Source organism: Podarcis melisellensis, assembly GCF_964234715.1.
Source record: "Podarcis melisellensis genome assembly, chromosome: 3".
Taxonomy (NCBI): Eukaryota; Metazoa; Chordata; class Lepidosauria; order Squamata; family Lacertidae; genus Podarcis; species Podarcis melisellensis.
This window is the reverse complement of record NC_138530.1, coordinates 23,037,238-23,054,265: the sequence shown is the minus strand read 5'-3', so window position 1 is coordinate 23,054,265 and position 17,028 is coordinate 23,037,238. Positions and strand designations below refer to the sequence as shown.

General features: G+C 40.8%; 2 protein-coding genes across 6 annotated transcripts in view; one reads left to right on the top strand and one right to left on the bottom strand.

The window, feature by feature from the left end:
• Positions 1 to 24: 24 nt before the first annotated feature.
• On the bottom strand, positions 25 to 15,655 carry LOC309365928 (uncharacterized protein). Of its 5 annotated transcripts, none has more exons than XR_014166302.1 (3): positions 15,457 to 15,589; positions 11,074 to 11,190; positions 25 to 208 (listed from the first exon to the last, which is right to left on the bottom strand). XR_014166302.1 is itself a non-coding variant. In XM_081904550.1 (3 exons), the coding sequence occupies exons 1-3, from the start codon at positions 15,518 to 15,520 to the stop codon at positions 9,867 to 9,869; spliced, it is 351 nt and encodes a 116-aa protein (XP_081760676.1). In that variant the 5' UTR covers positions 15,521 to 15,655; the 3' UTR covers positions 9,845 to 9,866. The 5 variants fall into 5 exon arrangements, 2 of the variants coding, with proteins under 2 accessions (XP_081760676.1, XP_081760677.1); XR_014166303.1 differs by lacking the exons at positions 11,074 to 11,190; positions 15,457 to 15,589 and adding exons at positions 1,290 to 1,409; positions 5,873 to 5,980; XR_014166304.1 differs by lacking the exons at positions 11,074 to 11,190; positions 15,457 to 15,589 and adding exons at positions 1,290 to 1,406; positions 5,873 to 5,980.
• LOC309365935 (uncharacterized protein) overlaps positions 13,092 to 17,028 on the top strand; it is a 100,622-nt gene continuing 96,685 nt past the window's right edge. Inside the window, exon 1 of the mRNA XM_081904565.1 lies at positions 13,092 to 13,102. The gene's annotated coding sequence lies outside the window, so the exon portion shown is untranslated. The remainder of the gene's footprint in view (positions 13,103 to 17,028) is intronic.

Sequence of the window (17,028 nt, the reverse complement as noted above, 5' to 3'; positions counted from 1 at the left end):
GAAAATGCGGTCGAAAGGAAAGGGTCCATGCATGTTTAGGTTTATTCCCCATCTCCAATTATATTACAATAGTCATGGTCATCACAGCAGTTAATTTTGAAGGCCACCTTCTTTTCTGGATATTCGTCTTCGACACCACAAAATGTACTAGTTACAGGTGGCTTACAGTTGTGACAGCAGTCTTGGTGTATTACAGTCAGCGTTCCTCCTAGAACGAGATCCAGAGAGAAAATAAGGAAAGAAAGGGTTTGACAAATTGCCCTTCTTGAATAGGAATCTCATAAACTAAAGTATCTGAAAGGCACAGTTCAAATGACTTTTTTCATATATTTCATACATTTTATTTCCTATACAGTACTTGTACTGATTCACATGATCACTTTGTGTCGTCAGTATATGCAAATGGCTGGTTCATTTAAGGCTATATTGAACCTTTATTCTCAGTAATAATGGAACTCACAGATGGCTAATACTCTTTATTATTTGTAAAATGAATCTTTATATGAGTTCATATTTTATTGTCCCTTTGGAGGCACACTGTATCTTTGTATTTTGGTCTTCCATGCTGTGATGCTATATGGTTTAAAATTCTGATAATTTGTTTTGCTTGTTTGCACTTTTTGTTGTTGTCAAGAAATCAATAATAAACAAACAAACAAACAAACAAACAAACAAACAGATGGACACCATATATGGGCAAACTTTAGGCCACAACTTTATTGGTAAGCCAATGTGAGCAATATTGGCTTAGGGACTGGAATTGAACCAACTATATCTGACTCCTCATGAGATACACCTTGAGTAAGCTACTCGCATTCTCCTTCCTCCAGAGATGAGATAAGGGGGAAAGGGTCCACTGCTCAGAGAGGACTTTAACCCTGGCCCAAGACCAACATGCTCTACTTTGGACCAAGGCGTGCACCTTGCAGGATCAATCTAGCTTGCCTTTATGTGGGAGGATCCTGTGCAGTTCTGCTGCTTTGCGAAAAGATTCCCTGCGGGCAAGGAAGACATTCATGAAAGTGCAAAAACCAACCACCCAGGCTCAAATCCTCCAAAGGGGGAGGATCTGAGACTGTGCTGTGCGGCTTCAATAGGCAGGAAAAAGGAGATGCCTAACATTGGGCTTTTGGGACTGTATTCCCCCCTCACCATCTTTCGAGAGAACACTAGTATTTTTGCAGCAAGAATTCCCTCTTTGTTTTATAAAAACAAAAGAGGAGAAAGTTTGGGGAGATGAGTTCCAACAGTTTGGGTATATGCAGTTGGAGCTCCGGCATATAGATTACCTCTAAACTCTTGCAAGGTAATGCAGGCATGTGGTCCAGACGGCACTTGACAGACAGTTCGTTCACTAGCCACACTGGTTACAACATTGGTTTTGCCTTTTGTACATAACAAAGCATCTGCTTGGGAAGAGAAAATGTACATGATCAAATCTCTTGCCAACCCAAATCTCAGCTAAGAAAGGACCAAACAACATTAGCTGACAAATTTTGTTGCAATACTTCATGTATACAGCAGAAAAGAAACCCTGAGGCCAGGGGTCATCCAGGTGAAATGTCACCCATTTTCATCATCCCTGGGCTTTCCCTTCTGGCTGAGTCACTGTCATGCCACTGCGTAAGGAATTTAGCTTTTGTGAGGAAGTAGTAGTAGTAGAAGAAGAAGAGTTTGGATTTGATATCCCGCCTTTCACTCCCTTTAAGGAGTCTCAAAGCGGCTAACATTCTTTTTTTTTTTATAATAATGTTTTTATTTGCTTTTTTCCAAGGTCAAATACATCGTCAGTTATTCAACAAAGGCAGTTTTACAGAAAGAAAAGAAAAAAGGTTATAAGTAAAAAAGAAATCGTACTTTGCAAAACAATTTTTCATGATCTACTGGACTTCCCCACATCTTCCATCCCCTGCATCCTTTTCAATAAAATAAAGTTACAGCAAATTAATACCTTGTTTCCTGTGTTTTTGTACTTTCCTCAATTGTATATTAGGTTTAGGGGAAATATTATTAGTTCACGATTCCAACAGTCCTCAATATAGAAACTTTACCCTAGACTTTAGTCATTTCACAATCAGAACTTAAATTCCAGCAATATCAAAAATTTGGAATCTGAAGCTTGTTGTTTAAAAACTTAACAAATTCTCAACATTCACATAACTTATAATGTTTTTGTAAATAGTCCTTAAATTTTTTCCAGTCCTCTTCCACTGCTTCTTCTCCCAGGTCTCGGATTCTGCCAGTCATTTCGGCCAGTTCCATATAGTCCATCAGCTGCGTATGCCACTCTTCCAGCGTGGGTAGCTCCTGTACCTTCCAATATTTAGCTAAAAGAATTCTTGCTGCTGTAGTTGCATATAAAAAGAAAGTTCTATCCTTCTTTGTCACTCTCTGGCCCACAATGCCCAGGAGGAAGGCCTCTGGTTTCTTAGTAAAGGTATACTTAAATACCTTTTTCAACTCATTATAAACCATTTCCCAGAATGCCTTCACCTTCGGGCATGTCCACCAGAGGTGAAAGAACGTTCCTTCAGCTTCCTTACATTTCCAACACCTTTTATCAGACAAGTGATAAATCTTTGCAAGTTTGACTGGGGTCATGTACCACCTGTATATCATTTTCATAATGTTTTCTTTCAAGGCACTACATGCCGTGAATTTCATATCGGTGTTCCATAACCTTTCCCAGTCTTCAAACATGATGTTGTAACCAATGTCTTGAGCCCATTTAATCATAGCTGATTTAACTAACTCATCTTGAGTGTTCCATTTAAGCAGCAAGTTATACATTCTTGAGAGCACTTTCATCTTAGGTTCAAGTAGTTCTGTCTCTAATTTTGATTTTTCCACCTGGAAACCAATCTTTTTATCTTTTTTAAACATCTCTTGAATTTGGGCATAGAGAAACCAGTCTCGCACCTTGTCCTTTATTTTTTCTAAACTCTGCAGCTTCCAATTATCTCCAACTTTTTCTATTATCTCACAATATTTAGCCCAACCACTCTCCATGTTAAGTCCTTTGGTGGTCTTCGCCTCCGTTGGTGACAACCACCTCGGCGTCTTATTTTCAAGTAAGTCCTTGTATTTAGTCCAGACATTAAACAAAGCTTTCCTGACAATATGGCTCTTGAATAATTTATGTACCTTTACCTTGTCGTACCACAAATATGCATGCCATCCAAAAGCATTGTTAAACCCTTCCAGATCTAGGACATCAGTGTTTTCTAGTAGAAACCAATCCTTCAGCCAGCAGAAGGATGCTGCCTCATAATACAGCCTTAAGTCCGGCAGGGCAAACCCCCCTCTTTCTTTAGCATCTGTTAGTATTTTAAGTTTTATCCGGGGCCTTTTGCCCTGCCAGACAAATTTCGTAATGTCCTTCTGCCACTTTCCAAAACACTCCACTCTATCCACGATCTGCAGGGTTTGAAACAAGAATAACATCTTTGGCAATACATTCATCTTTACAGCTGCAATTCTTCCCAACAAGGTAAGTTTTAATCTTGACCAGATTTCTAGATCCTTTTTAATTTCAATCCAGCATTTTTCATAATTATCTTTAAATAAGTTCAAATTTTTCCCCGTCAAGTTCACCCCCAGGTATCTCACTTTTTTAGCCACCGTTAACTCCGTTTCTTTCTGAAACTCATCTATTTCTAAAGAAGTCAGATTTTTCGCCAAAACCTTTGTTTTTTGTTTGTTCAACTTGAATCCTGCCACCTGACCAAACTCATAAATTGATTCTAAAGCTCTTTTAGTACTAGATTCTGGCTCCTGTAGTGTTAAAACCAAATCATCTGCAAAGGCCTTCAACTTGTATTGTTTACCTCCGACCTGTATTCCTTGTACCTCCCGATCCTTCCTAATCAAGTTCAGCAGTACCTCCAGGACCGAAATAAATAGCAGGGGTGATAGGGGGCACCCCTGTCGTGTTCCTTTTTCAATTCTGAACTCTTCTGTCACCACATTATTCACTATCAATTTAGCTTTTTGCTCTGAATAGATTGCTTCTATGCCATTTTGAAACGCCCCTCCCACTCCCATCCCTTCCAAATTTCTCTTCATAAATTTCCAAGATATATTGTCAAAGGCCTTCTCTGCATCTATAAAAATTAATACAGCTCTTGTGTTCATATTTGTCTGCAATAGCTCCAAAACATCTATAATGTTCCTAGTGTTGTCAGACAAGTGTCTACCAGGGAGAAAGCCTGCTTGGTCTTTATGAATTACTTCATTCAGAACTTTTTTAAATCTACTTGCCAGAATATCAGCAAAAATTTTGTAATCCACATTCAGGAGTAAAATAGGACGATAATTCTTAAGTTGAGTCTTTTCAGATTCCAATTTTGGTATCAAGGTGATGAATGCTTCTTTCCACGATTCCGGAGCCCCCTTCCCCTCCATAATTTGGTTACACACCTCCACCAATGGTTGAATCAAATAATCTTTTAAAACCTTATAATATTTGGAGGTGAGTCCATCTAAAGCGGCTAACATTCTCCTTTCCCTTCCTCCCCCACAACATACACTCTGTGAGGTGAGTGGGGCTGAGAGACTTCAAAGAAGTGTGACTGGCCCAAGGTCACCCAGCAGCTGCATGTGGAGGAGCGGGGAATCGAACCCGGTTCCCCAGATTACAAGACTACTGCTCTTAACCACTACACCACACTGGCTCTCACTAGAAACTCATCTTGACTGAAGTCTGTGAATCAAAGGAACAAGAGCATTGTTCTTCAACTATGGATCCTTAAATGTTGTTGGAGTGCAGCTCCCATCATCTCTGGACCCTGACCCTTGGCTAAGCTGACTAGGGAGATTGAGAGGATGTTATCCACCCAACAACATCTGCTGACCCAAGTTTGAAGAACACTTGACTAGAGAGGAAAGGACCTGTTCAGACATAACAGGGAAGTTTAAGCTGTGAGGTTGAGTGGGCTGACAGACAAGTAGATGAATGTTGTTAAGGAACACTAAGGAACAAATAGGTTGAGTGACCAGAGGAAGTAATCAGAATGGAGAGAGGTCTTGGACATGGGCCATGAGCACTGAGCAGTGTCAAGCAACAGGTTGCATCTGAGGCAGAAATCCTTGCACTAACAGATGACTTTGTTGGTGTCAGCTTCGCCTTTGAGCCAGTGCCAACAACTGGGCTCAACCTCTTCAGCCCTGACTGGGCCAGGTGAGCTGGGAAATCACTTCCAGAGACTTTCCTCTGCAGGGAGCAGGCCTAAGTGCTGTGGACTCACAACTTAGAGCTGTGAGCACCAAACTCAGTTCCAAAAGTCAACAGAGCACAGCAGAGCTGAACCACACAAACGACAGCTCTGAAGTATAACTTCTTTTATTCTCTACAGCTACTGCATAAACTAACTAAAAACTAATTGGAGACGCTGGACTGCCTGAGTGTTACAGCTGCTTGAACAGTCACCTTATACAGATAACACTCAGACTCCCACAGGATGGAGCGGAAGAAGCGATGAGCAAAATTCGCCCCCTCCTTTCTGAAACATTGTCAGCAGATTCTTGCAATGGGAGGGGTGAAACATCCTCAGTTGGAACCTACCTTATGATTTAATGAACTCCTATCTTTTGCCTGTACTGTGCCAGCGTTCTGCATACATATATAGACACTGAATTCCAGCAGATAATTTTTTACACACAGCTGGATTGGATTGAATATTTGGCTAAATTCCCCTCATGTTTTTCTACAACAAACAAATATGACGCCTAAATCGGCCCTGCCATTTTTGCGTGTGGAACAACCCAATCTTCTCCATTTTTTGAAATGAGATTCCTTTCTTTGCCAGGTCTTCCCTTAGGAATTGCTTTCTGTGTGAAAACCCTTCTCTGATCCCTTGTCAATGGACCTTACCTCCAGATGTGAAGAGGAGAAAGGCAGAGATTGCAAGGAGCAGGATCTGATTCTTCGGGGCCATCTTGGAATCGAGAGGGTTCTGTGGTCACAGCACAGCTCAAGTGACACTGGCTTTCAGCAAACTGGAGAAGAGGCTTCCTTTTATCCCCATGAAGAGACATCTCCAAAAGAATCCAAGAGAACATGATATCCCCTGAAGAGGATCAAAGAGACTGCAGTGTGGTCCTATCTGCCCACTTGTGGACAAAATAAGAAGCTGTAACAAATACAGCCCCACAATTATAAGTGCATTTACGCATATATAATTAACTATGAATCCTATTTTTAAAATTAATTTGAATGAGTTACAGCATTTCATATTTGCTCCAGATCCTGATCCAGAACTGTTCCTACTAAAGTTTATAAATAATGCCCACACATAAAAACATTCCCCACTTCAATGCTATCTTGTGGCTGAATGTAATTGCATGCCAAGACCCCGAGGCTTCCAGCTTATGTTGAATAATGAGAGATGGACACCATATATGGGCAAAATTTAGGCCACAACTTTATTGGTTAGCCAATGTGAGCAATATTGGCTTAGGGACTGGAATTGAACCAACTATATCTGACTCCTGTCTGCCTGCAGGAAGTCTCACAACGGTTAACCATCAGCAGGGGGAGCCCTGCTGATGCCCTTCAACCCCCCCTGGGTCGCTGATACCAGGTTTACCAATGCCTAATCAGTAACCATTCCTCCTCTGCCCAGTCCCTGACAATTAGTAGCCCAGTGCAGGTGTATATGGTGACTAGACATATAATAGGAATAATTAATTATTATGGTAAAAATAGCACTGCTCACTCTTTTTCCATGACCCCCTCCTTAGGTGGAAACCTATATTCCATTGTACATGGATGCTGGAGAAATGAAGACTGCAATGCTGAAGGAAGCTTTGAGGACACCAAAGTCATCCTAAAATGTTGCAGTGACAGTGACTTGTGCAATAAAGATATATAGAGAAGTCTTAAAGTCACCTGAAGTACTTCAACATAGACCAGCATATATGTATTCTTACATCTTTGGCTGCCCTTCACCATTTCCTTTCTCAAGAAGATCAAGTCAAAGTTGTGGCTATCTCTGTAATTCCGTGAACTGATAAGAATGAAAGCTACTATGTTATTCTGGTGTCTTGGTTTTATTTTTATCCCCCCCCCCTTCCCATAAGGTTGCAGATGAAAACCTGGAAAATAAGTGGCAAAATCAGTAATGGCTGACTCTGCCGATTTTTATTTCTCTCAGTTTCTCATTTTCCTAATCCATTCTTCACATCTTCAAATTAGTTGACATTTATTTGTTCAAAAAGGAAGTCCTCATGAAAATTCATCGACATCGTAATATGATTTTTCTCCTAATATAAACATATTTGTAAAACATACTATAGCCAAGCATATTCCACAAGCAGGGCATCCCTTTCTTTGCATGAGAGCATGCTAGCTATTTTGGGCACCTCGATTTCACACCAAGATCTTGCCTGTAAAAAACCCACTTTTTCCATTGCCATGATCTTGTGTGGTCGCAGGACTCACATGGGAGCACAGCTGGGAAGATGTGTGTCCTAATTTTAGGACTCAGCATGTTGGAGAGCATGCCTATGTTGATACATTTTTGTGCACTTTACTTGTATTGCAAAATTCAGAGATGAGTGAATTTTGAAGGAGGACTCTAAATCTGGTTGCGTATTATTTCCCAAAGTGTAAATTTGGCATATTCACCTTTAAATGCAAACTGAATCAAGTTTCTCCCCCACCCCTAGGCACAAACCTCACAGGTCTGTGCTTATTTTTAGTTAATTTCATACAACCTATATGCCACTTTATTATTAAAACCCCCCTCAAATCAGTCTATAAAACTTCTTTGTAACATTAATCTAACTGTGCAAACCAACAAACCTAAAATTGTGCTGAATGAATGAGAGAGGGAATGTGAAGATAGGCTCCACTTGCTTTTATGTGTTGAACTTACAGGCTAGGACCATATAATCTTTTATGTGGGCAGGGCCAGACCAGGGAGTCTAGTCTACACAAGGCTATATTTCTCATTCCTCTCTCCTGGGAGGAAGAAGCATGACCAATGCTGTAGGACACATTCCAAATGGGGAAACGGACTGAGAGAGGATGCAGAGCAAAGACAGGTGAGATGGTGGCATGGCCTGGTGAGAAGGACTGGCCAAGAAGAATCTGGGAGGCCATATAGAGAGGACCACATTCAGCACCCAGCCTCCTGCTACAACGTGGCTATAAGCAGCGAGAGATGAAGGCTTAGAATCCAGAAATTGGCTTGGCAATCTCTCACTTCTGTGGAGATGTGCTTTTTAATTCAGTGTATAACCAATCCTCGCTTCCTCACTTCACTGACCATCTGTACATCAGTCTAGATGTTTTCCCTGACATGTCTCCATCATTCTTCACCAGGATGTTCAGAATTCTTTGAAAAGGTTGTTCATGCCCACCTCACAGTTCTATTGCTCTTTGGGGGCTCAGAATGTGCAGGTGGCAGCCTTCCGGGAGGAGAAGTGTTTACCTGACTTTCCAGCAGTGGAGATGCTGCAAATTACTCAGAGGATGAGTCGGAGCTAGGAGGCCAGTGCTATGTAAATGCTCTGGTGGAGTCAAATACAGCACACTCTGCCATGCTTACTCTCTCACTGACCTTCCAGGAAAACTGTGGGATAACCAGCCTCACATAACCAACGTGCTTATGTCTAATTAATGCATGAAAGGCATCAGCATCATCATTATCATCATCATTTATTTATACCCCGCCCACCTGGCTGAGTTTCCCCAGCCACTCTGGGCGGCTTCCAACAGAATATTAAAAACACAATAAGACATCAATCATTAAAAACTTTCCTAATCAGGGCTGCCTTCAGATGTCTTCTAAAAGTCAGATAGTCATTTATTTCCTTGAAATATGATGGGACGGCATTCCACAGGGCGGGTGCCACTACTGAGAAGGCCCTCTGCCTGGTTCCCTGTAACCTCATTTTTTGCAGTGAAAGAAGCAGCAGAAGACCCTTCGGAGCTGAACCTCAATGTCTGGGCAGAACGAGGGGGATGGAGACACTCTTTCAGGTCAAGTCAAGGCCGTGTAGTGCTTTAAAGGTCAGCACCAATACTTTGAATTGTGCTCGGAAACATACTGGGAGCCAATGTAGGTCTTTCAGGACCATACAGTAAGCTTTTCTGCCAGCTTTAGCTTACTTTGGGAGGGAATGTTAATCAAGCCTATTGTTCCCCTTCAGTCTACCTGAGAATCACAGTGTGTGAAGAGGTTTGAGCTGGTTGCTCCAGCTGAACCACAAGACTCTCACCAGCCATTCTTGAGTTCATACACCAATAATTTAGGAGCTTTCACCACTTGGTAACAAAACCAAGTTTTACTGCCAGTGCAACTTTCTGCATCACATACATCTGACCTTGTGCTACCTGTTGCTTCTCTGGTTACCAGAGCATGCTCAAAGTTCTCTCCATGCTGATAGCTAGGGAGATCTGGCCTTCATGGTCTGGGCATGCTCAGAACAGACAGATGATTCTATCAGGGTTGTTGGGGCATCTCGTTGGAATGTCCTCTTGACAACAGGAGAGAGAGAGTGGGAAACTGCTCCTGTGGGCCTGGCAGTCCTTTTATAGAAATATGGGAGGGATATTATTATTATTATTATTATTATTATTATTATTATTATTATTTAGAATTACTTCTGGATTAGATATTAATTACTATAATTCATTTTAAACTAAAGTATCTCCCTTCAAAAATGCTTGAGCCTTAGCAAAGTTTACAAATTGAATGACCAGGTGACTACATTGTTCAAGAAACTGAAGGTTTCACTCCATCTTCAGATGCAGTATCATAAAGAGTGTGTTTCACAGGTTCTACCTGTGGGATCTTTATGAAATATGATTAGGAGAAAGAAAATGTGGTCGAAAGGAAAGGGTCCATGCATGTTTAGGTTTATTGCCCATCTTCCATTATATTACAATAGTCACGGTCGTCACAGCAGTCAATTTTGAATGCCCAGTCCCTTTCTGGAAATTCCTTTTTGATATCACAAAATGTACTTGTTACAGGTGGCTTACAGTTGTAACAGCAGTCTTGCTGTATTGAAGCCAGCGTTCCTCCTAGAACGAGATCCAGAGAGAAAATAAGGAAAGAAAGGGTTTGACAAATTGCCCTTCTTGAATAGGTATCTCATAAACTAAAGTATCTTAAAGGCACAGCTCAAATGACTTTTTCCATATATTTCATACATTTTATTTCCTATACTTGTACTGATTCACATGATCACTTTGTATCGTCAGTATATGCAAATGGCTGGCTCATTAAAGGCTATATTGAACTTTTATTCTCAATAATAATGGAACTCACAGATGGCGAATACTCTTTATTATTTGTAAAAAGAATCTTTATATGAGTTCGAGTTCATATTTTATTGTCCCTTTGGGGGCACACTGTGTCTTTGTATTTTGGTCTTCCAGGCTGTGATGCTATATGGTTTAAAATTCTCATAATTTGTTTTGCTTGTTTGCACTTTTTGTTGTTGTCAAGAAATCAATTAAAAATAAATAAATAAATAAAGTGGGTGGTGGGTTGTTTCCCCCCCTTAAAGCCAGCCAACATAAGATGTCTAAAATTTCCATGTCCTCATGAGATACACCTTGAGTAAGCTACTTGCATTCTCCTTCCTCCAGAGATGAGATAAGCAAAAAGGGTCCACTGCTCAGAGAGGACTTTAACCCTGGCCCAAGACAAACATGCTGTACTTTGGACCAAGGCGTGCACCATGCAAGATCAGTCTAGCTTGTCTTTATGCTACCAGTTATGTGGGAGGATCCTGTGCAGTTTTTCTGCTTTGCAAACAGATTCCCTGCATGCAAGGAAGACATTCATGAAAGTGCAAAAACCAACCACCCAGGCTCAAATCCTCCAAAGTGGGAGGATCTGAGACTGTGCTGTGCAGCTTCAATAGGCAGGAAGAAGGTGATGCCTAACAGTGGGCTTTGGGGACTGTATTCCCCCCTCACCATCTTTTGAGAGAACACTAGTATTTTTGCAGCAAGAATTCCCTCTTTGTTTTATTAAAACAAAAGAAGAGAAAGTTTGGGGAGATGAGTTCCAAGAGTTTGGGTATCTGCAGTTGGAGCTCCGGAATATAGCTTACCTCTAAACTCCTTCAAAGTATAGCAGGCATGTGGTCCAGACGGCACTTGACAGACAGTTCGTTCACTAGCCACACTGGTTACAACATTGGTTTTGCCTTTTGTACATAACAAAGCATCTGCTTGGGAAGACAAAATGTACATGATCAAATCTCTTGCCAACCCAAATCTCAGCTAAGAAAGGACCAAACAACCTTAGCTGACAAATTTTGTTACAATACTTCATGTATACAGCAGAAAAGAAACCCTGAGGCTAGAGGTCATCCAGGTGAAATGTCACCCATTTTCATTATCCCTGGGTTTTCCCTTCTGGCTGAGTCACTGTCATGCCACTGCGTATAGAATTTAGCTTTTGTGAGGAAGTAGAAACTCATCTTGACTGAAGTCTGAGGAACAAGAGCATTGTTCTTCAACTATGGATCCTTAAATGTTGTTGGAGTGAAGCTCCCATTATCCCTGGACCGTGACCATTGGCTAAGCTGACTAGAGAGGATGAGAGGATGTTATCCACCCAACAACATCTGCTGACCCAAGTTTGAAGAACACTAGACTACAGAAGGAAGGTCCTGTTCAGACATAACAGGGAAGTTTAATCTGTGAGGTAAAGTGTGCTGACAGACAAGAAGATGAATGCTGTTAAGGAACACTAAGGAACAAAGAGGTTGAGTGACCAGAGGAAGTGATCAGAATGGAGAGAGGTCTTGGACATGGGCCATGAGCACTGAGCAGTGTCAAGCAACAGGTTTCATCTGGGACAGAAATCCTTGCACTAACAGATGACTTTGTTGGAACCTACCTTATGATTTACTTTTGCCTGTACTGTGCCACTGAATTTCAGCAGAGAATTTTTTACACACAGCTAGTTTGGATTGAATATTTCGCTAAATTTCCCTCATGTTTTTCTACAACAAACAAATATGACTCCTAAATTGGCCCTGCCATTTTTACGTGTGGAACAACCAGTCTTCTCCATTTTTTGAAATGAGATTCCTTTCTTTGCCAGGTCTTCGCTTGGAAATTGCTTTCTGTGTGAAAATCCTGTGTGAAAAGAGTTTCTAAATGGTATTAAGGCAATCTATACAGAACAGAGAGCAAAATTGATAGTTAATAGCGTAATTACAGAAGATAAAAAAATATCTAAAGGAACAAGACAAGGTCGCCCGCTCTCGTCATTGTTATTTATAACGGTTCTGGAGGTCTTTTTAAATGCAATTAGACAAAATAAACAAATAAAAGGGGTGACAGTAGGTCAGAATGAGTATAAAGTTAAAGCCTTTGCCGATGATTTGGTAATAACAATCGAAGAACCAATTGAAAGTGTAAAAGAGGTATTGAATGAGATTGAAGAAGTTGGGAGGGTAGCCGGATTTAGACTGAATAAGAAAAAGACTAAAATGATTGCAAAAAATATGAAACAAAGTAAGATTGAAACAATGCAGCAACAGACGGAGATAGAGGTGGTGAAAAAGGCAAAATATCTGGGAATTTGTTATCTCCCACAAATATTGATTTGTATCAAAATAATTATATTCCGGTTTGGAAGGGAATAAGGAATGATCTGGAGGTGTGGGGTAGAATGATACTATCTTTTTGGGGTAGAATTTCTACAATAAAGATGAGCGTACTGCCAAAGATGTTATTCTTATTTCAGACTATGCCCATTATAAAGGGGATAGGAATTTTTAAAGAATGGCAAAGAGTGATTTTAAGGTATATCTGGCAGGGGAAGAAGCCAAGAATAAAATATAAGTTATTGACAGATGTAAAAGAAAGAGGAGGCTTCGCCCTACCAGATATGAAATTATATTATGAAGCAGCATGCCTATGTTGGCTAAAGGAATGGATAAAATTAGAAAATAAGGAGTTACTAGATCTTGAAGGTTTTGATAACAGATTTGGTTGGCGCGCGTATCTATGGTGTGATAAGAAGAAAGTCCATAAAGGAGGTTTGGGCTGGGTGTTCATCAGTATGCAGATGATACCCAGCTCTACCTCTCTTTTAAATCAGAACCAGTGAGGGCAGTGAAGGTCCTGTGTGAGTGTCTGGAGGCGGTTGGAGGATGGATGGCGGCTAACAGATTGAGGTTGAATCCTGACAAGACAGAAGTACTGTTTCTGGGGGACAGGAGGCAGGCAGGTGTGGAGGATTCCCTGGTCCTGAATGGGGTAACTGTGCCCCTGAAGGACCAGGTGCGCAGCCTGGGAGTCATTTTGGACTTACAGCTGTCCATGGAGGCACAGGTCAAATCTGTGTCCAGGGCAGCTGTTTACCAGCTGCATCTGGTACGTAGGCTGAGACCCTATCTGCCTGCGGACTGTCTCGCCAGAGTGGTGCATGCTCTGGTTATCTCCCGCTTGGACTACTGCAATGCACTCTACGTGGGGCTACCTTTGAAGGTGACTCGGAAACTACAACTAATCCAGAATGCGGCAGCTAGACTGGTGACTGGGAGCGGCCGCCGAGACCATATAACACGGGTCTTGAAAGACCTACATTGGCTCCCAGTATGTTTCCGAGCACAATTCAAAGTGTTGGTGCTGACCTTTAAAGCCCTAAACGGCCTCGGTCCAGTATACCTGAAGGAGCGTCTCCACCCCCATCATTCTGCCCGGACGCTGAGGTCCAGCGCCGAGGGCCTTCTGGCGGTTCCCTCATTGTGAGAAGCAAAGCTACAGGGAACCAGGCAGAGGGCCTTCTCGGTAGTGGCGCCCACCCTGTGGAACGCCCTTCCAGCAGATGTCAAAGCAATAAACAACTACCTGACATTCAGAAGACATCTTAAGGCAGCCCTGTTCAGGGAAGTTTTTAACGTGTGATTTTACTGTATTTTTTGTTTATATGGAAGCCTCCCAGAGTGGCTGGGGAGGCCCAGCCAGATGGGCGGGGTATAAATAATAAATTATTATTATTATTATTATAAAGGTTTTGGAAACCACATTTTCAGGAGTTCGCTAATAGAAATATGGGAAAGATATAAAAATTTACTGGAACCAAAAGTTCCACATTGGCTATCTCCATTGGAGGTTATGAGTGTAAAAAAAAATTAATATGAGAGGTAAATGGATCACATATGGAGAATTGGTAATTAAAGAAGGAGGAAAATGGAAACTAAAACCATATGAACAAGTTAAAGATCATGTATATGATTGGTTGCATTATTTCCAGGTATACGAAATGTTTAAAAAAGATCTAAAAGAAAGTGGTTATGTAGAAAAAGATTCTAAGTTCCAAACAGATACAATAAACAATGAATGTAAAACTTTGTCAAAAATGTATAAGATATTATTGGAATGGCATACGAAAGATGAAGAGGTTAAATCGGTAATGATACAATGGGCCAAAGATTTTGGATATAACATACAATTTGATGATTGGGAAAAACTGTGGAAAGAGAATGTAAAATTTACTGCATGTATGGCATTGAAAGAAAATGTTATGAAAATGTTTTATAGATGGTAGATTACACCAGTAAAACTAGCAAAGATCTATAAGACGTGTAACAAATGTTGGAAATGTAAAGGAAAAGAAGGAACATTCTTCCATATGTGGTGGGAATGTAAGAAAGTGAAAAGTTTTTGGGAAATGATTTATAATGAAATGAAAAAGATGTTAAGATATACTTTTGTAAAAAAACACCAGAGGCTTTTCTATTAGGGATCACAGGAAAGGAAATAAGAAGAAAAGACGGTAAACTCTTTCAATATGCAGTTACGGCAGCTAGAATCTTGTTGGCCCAGAAATGGAAACAAGAGGAAATACCGACGATAGAAGAATGAAACTGACAGACTATGTGGAATTGGACAATCTGACTGGGAAAATTAGATACATCAGAGACCAAAAGTTCATCAAAGACTGGGGAAAGTTTGTAGATTATCTGAAAAATGTGCGTGATGTGAAAACAACGTTGTGGGATTTCAGGAGGCACTGTAAAAACAAAGAAGTATTGTTAATATGAAATAAAAGGAGAAGGGAAGTTTAATGGCAATACGTATGAAGGGAATGCGTATTAAGGATATAAATATGGATGATTGTCAGAGACGCTGAAGGAAGTTCAAAAAGAGATGATTTGTTAAAATTTGGTTAAAAATGTATAATTGTATGGAAAACTAATAAAAATTTATTGGCAAAAGAAAAATGCAATTCCCAACAGGCAAAAATGGTCCTCCTTTAAACAGGCCTTTCACTGACTGACATGCAATGCCCTTTTAAAATGTGTCAGGGGGAAATTATAGGTTTGTTCTTGTTTTTTATTTTGATGACTTATCTTGTGTTTTTATATTGTGATTTTATGTGGTGGGTTTTTTAAAAAAAATTATTAAAGATTTATTAGTTTACAAAAAAAGAAAAGAAAATCCTTCTCCGATCCCTTGTCAATGGACCTTACCTCCAGATGTGAGGAGGAGAAAGGCAGAGATTGCAAGGAGCAGGATCTGATTCTTCGGGGCCATCTTGGAATCGAGAGGGTTCTGTGGTCACAGCACATCTCAAGTCACATTGGCTTTCAGCAAACTGGAGAAGAGGCTTCCTTTTATCCCCATGAAGAGACATCTCCAAAAGAATCCAAGAGAACATCATGTCCCCTGAAGAGGATCAAAGAGACTGCAGTGTGGTCCTATCAGCCCACTTGTGGACAAAATAAGAAGCTGTAATAGATACAACCCCACAATTATAAGTGCATTTACGTGTATATAATTAACTATGAATCCTATTTTTAAAATTAATTTGAATGAGTTGCAGCATTTCATATTTGCTCCAGATCCTGATCCAGAACTGTTCCTACTAAAGTTTATAAATAATGCCCACACATAAAAACATTCCCCACTCCAATGCTATCTTGCGACTGAATGTAATTGCATGCCAAGACCCTGAGGCTTCCCCCTTATGTTGAATAATGACAGATGGACACCATATATGGGCAAAATTTAGGCCACAACTTTATTGGTTAGCCAAAGTGAGCAGTATTGGCTTTGGGATTGGAACTGAACCAACTATATCTGACTCCTGCCCACCTGCAGGAAGTATCACAAGGGTTAACCACCAGCAGGGGGAGCCCTGCTGATGCACATCTTTTTTTATATAAATATTTATTAAAGTTTTTTTAAAAAATACAAATGCATAATAAACAACATTACTTATATCATAATATAGCTTCATAACTTCCTTGGACTCCCTCATGTCTCCCTCTCCCACTTACATCGTTAGAAAAAAAATTTCCAAGCAAATTATCATCTTGTTTACAATCTTATATCCGCTCATTACATATAATCTAACAATTTTCCAAAAGGTTTATGTTTTCCTTAATCTCACTTATCGTCAAATTCAAATCTAATTTGGTGGTGGCCAATTATTTATGATCTAGCATCCTTCTTAACATTCAACCAAATTGCAATATTTTTGTAAATAAGTCTTAAATTTCTTCCAGTCTTCTTCAATCCTCTCTTCTCCCAGGTCTCGGATTCTGCCAGTCATCTCAGCCAATTGCATATAGTCCATCCATGCCCCCCTCCTTAGGTGGAAACCTATATTCCATTGTACGTGGATGCTGGAGAAATGAAGACTGCAATGCTGAAGGAAGCCTAGAGGACACCAAAGTCATCCTCGGATGAATCCCCGCTTCAAATTGTGATCTATGAACTCCCTGAGTTCCTGCAGTTCATCCTCAGACATGGAATACAGTTTCCCCGTCGGCAGCGTCGCCCCCGGCAGGAGGTCAATTTTGCAGTCGTAGGGCCTGTGGGGAGGCAGCTTGTCTGCTTCCTTCTCGCAGAAAACCTCCAAAAACTCTTTGTACTTGTTGGGTACTGCTTGCAACATGCCTAAGTTCAGCTGTGGTCCATCCTCTTGCCCCTCCTCTTCCATGTTAGCGTGGATGCAGTGTTCCGCGCAGTAGGAGGAGCCGAAGGTCAGTTGGCGCTGGTACCAAGCTAATGCCGGGCTGTGCCTGTCCAGCCAACTC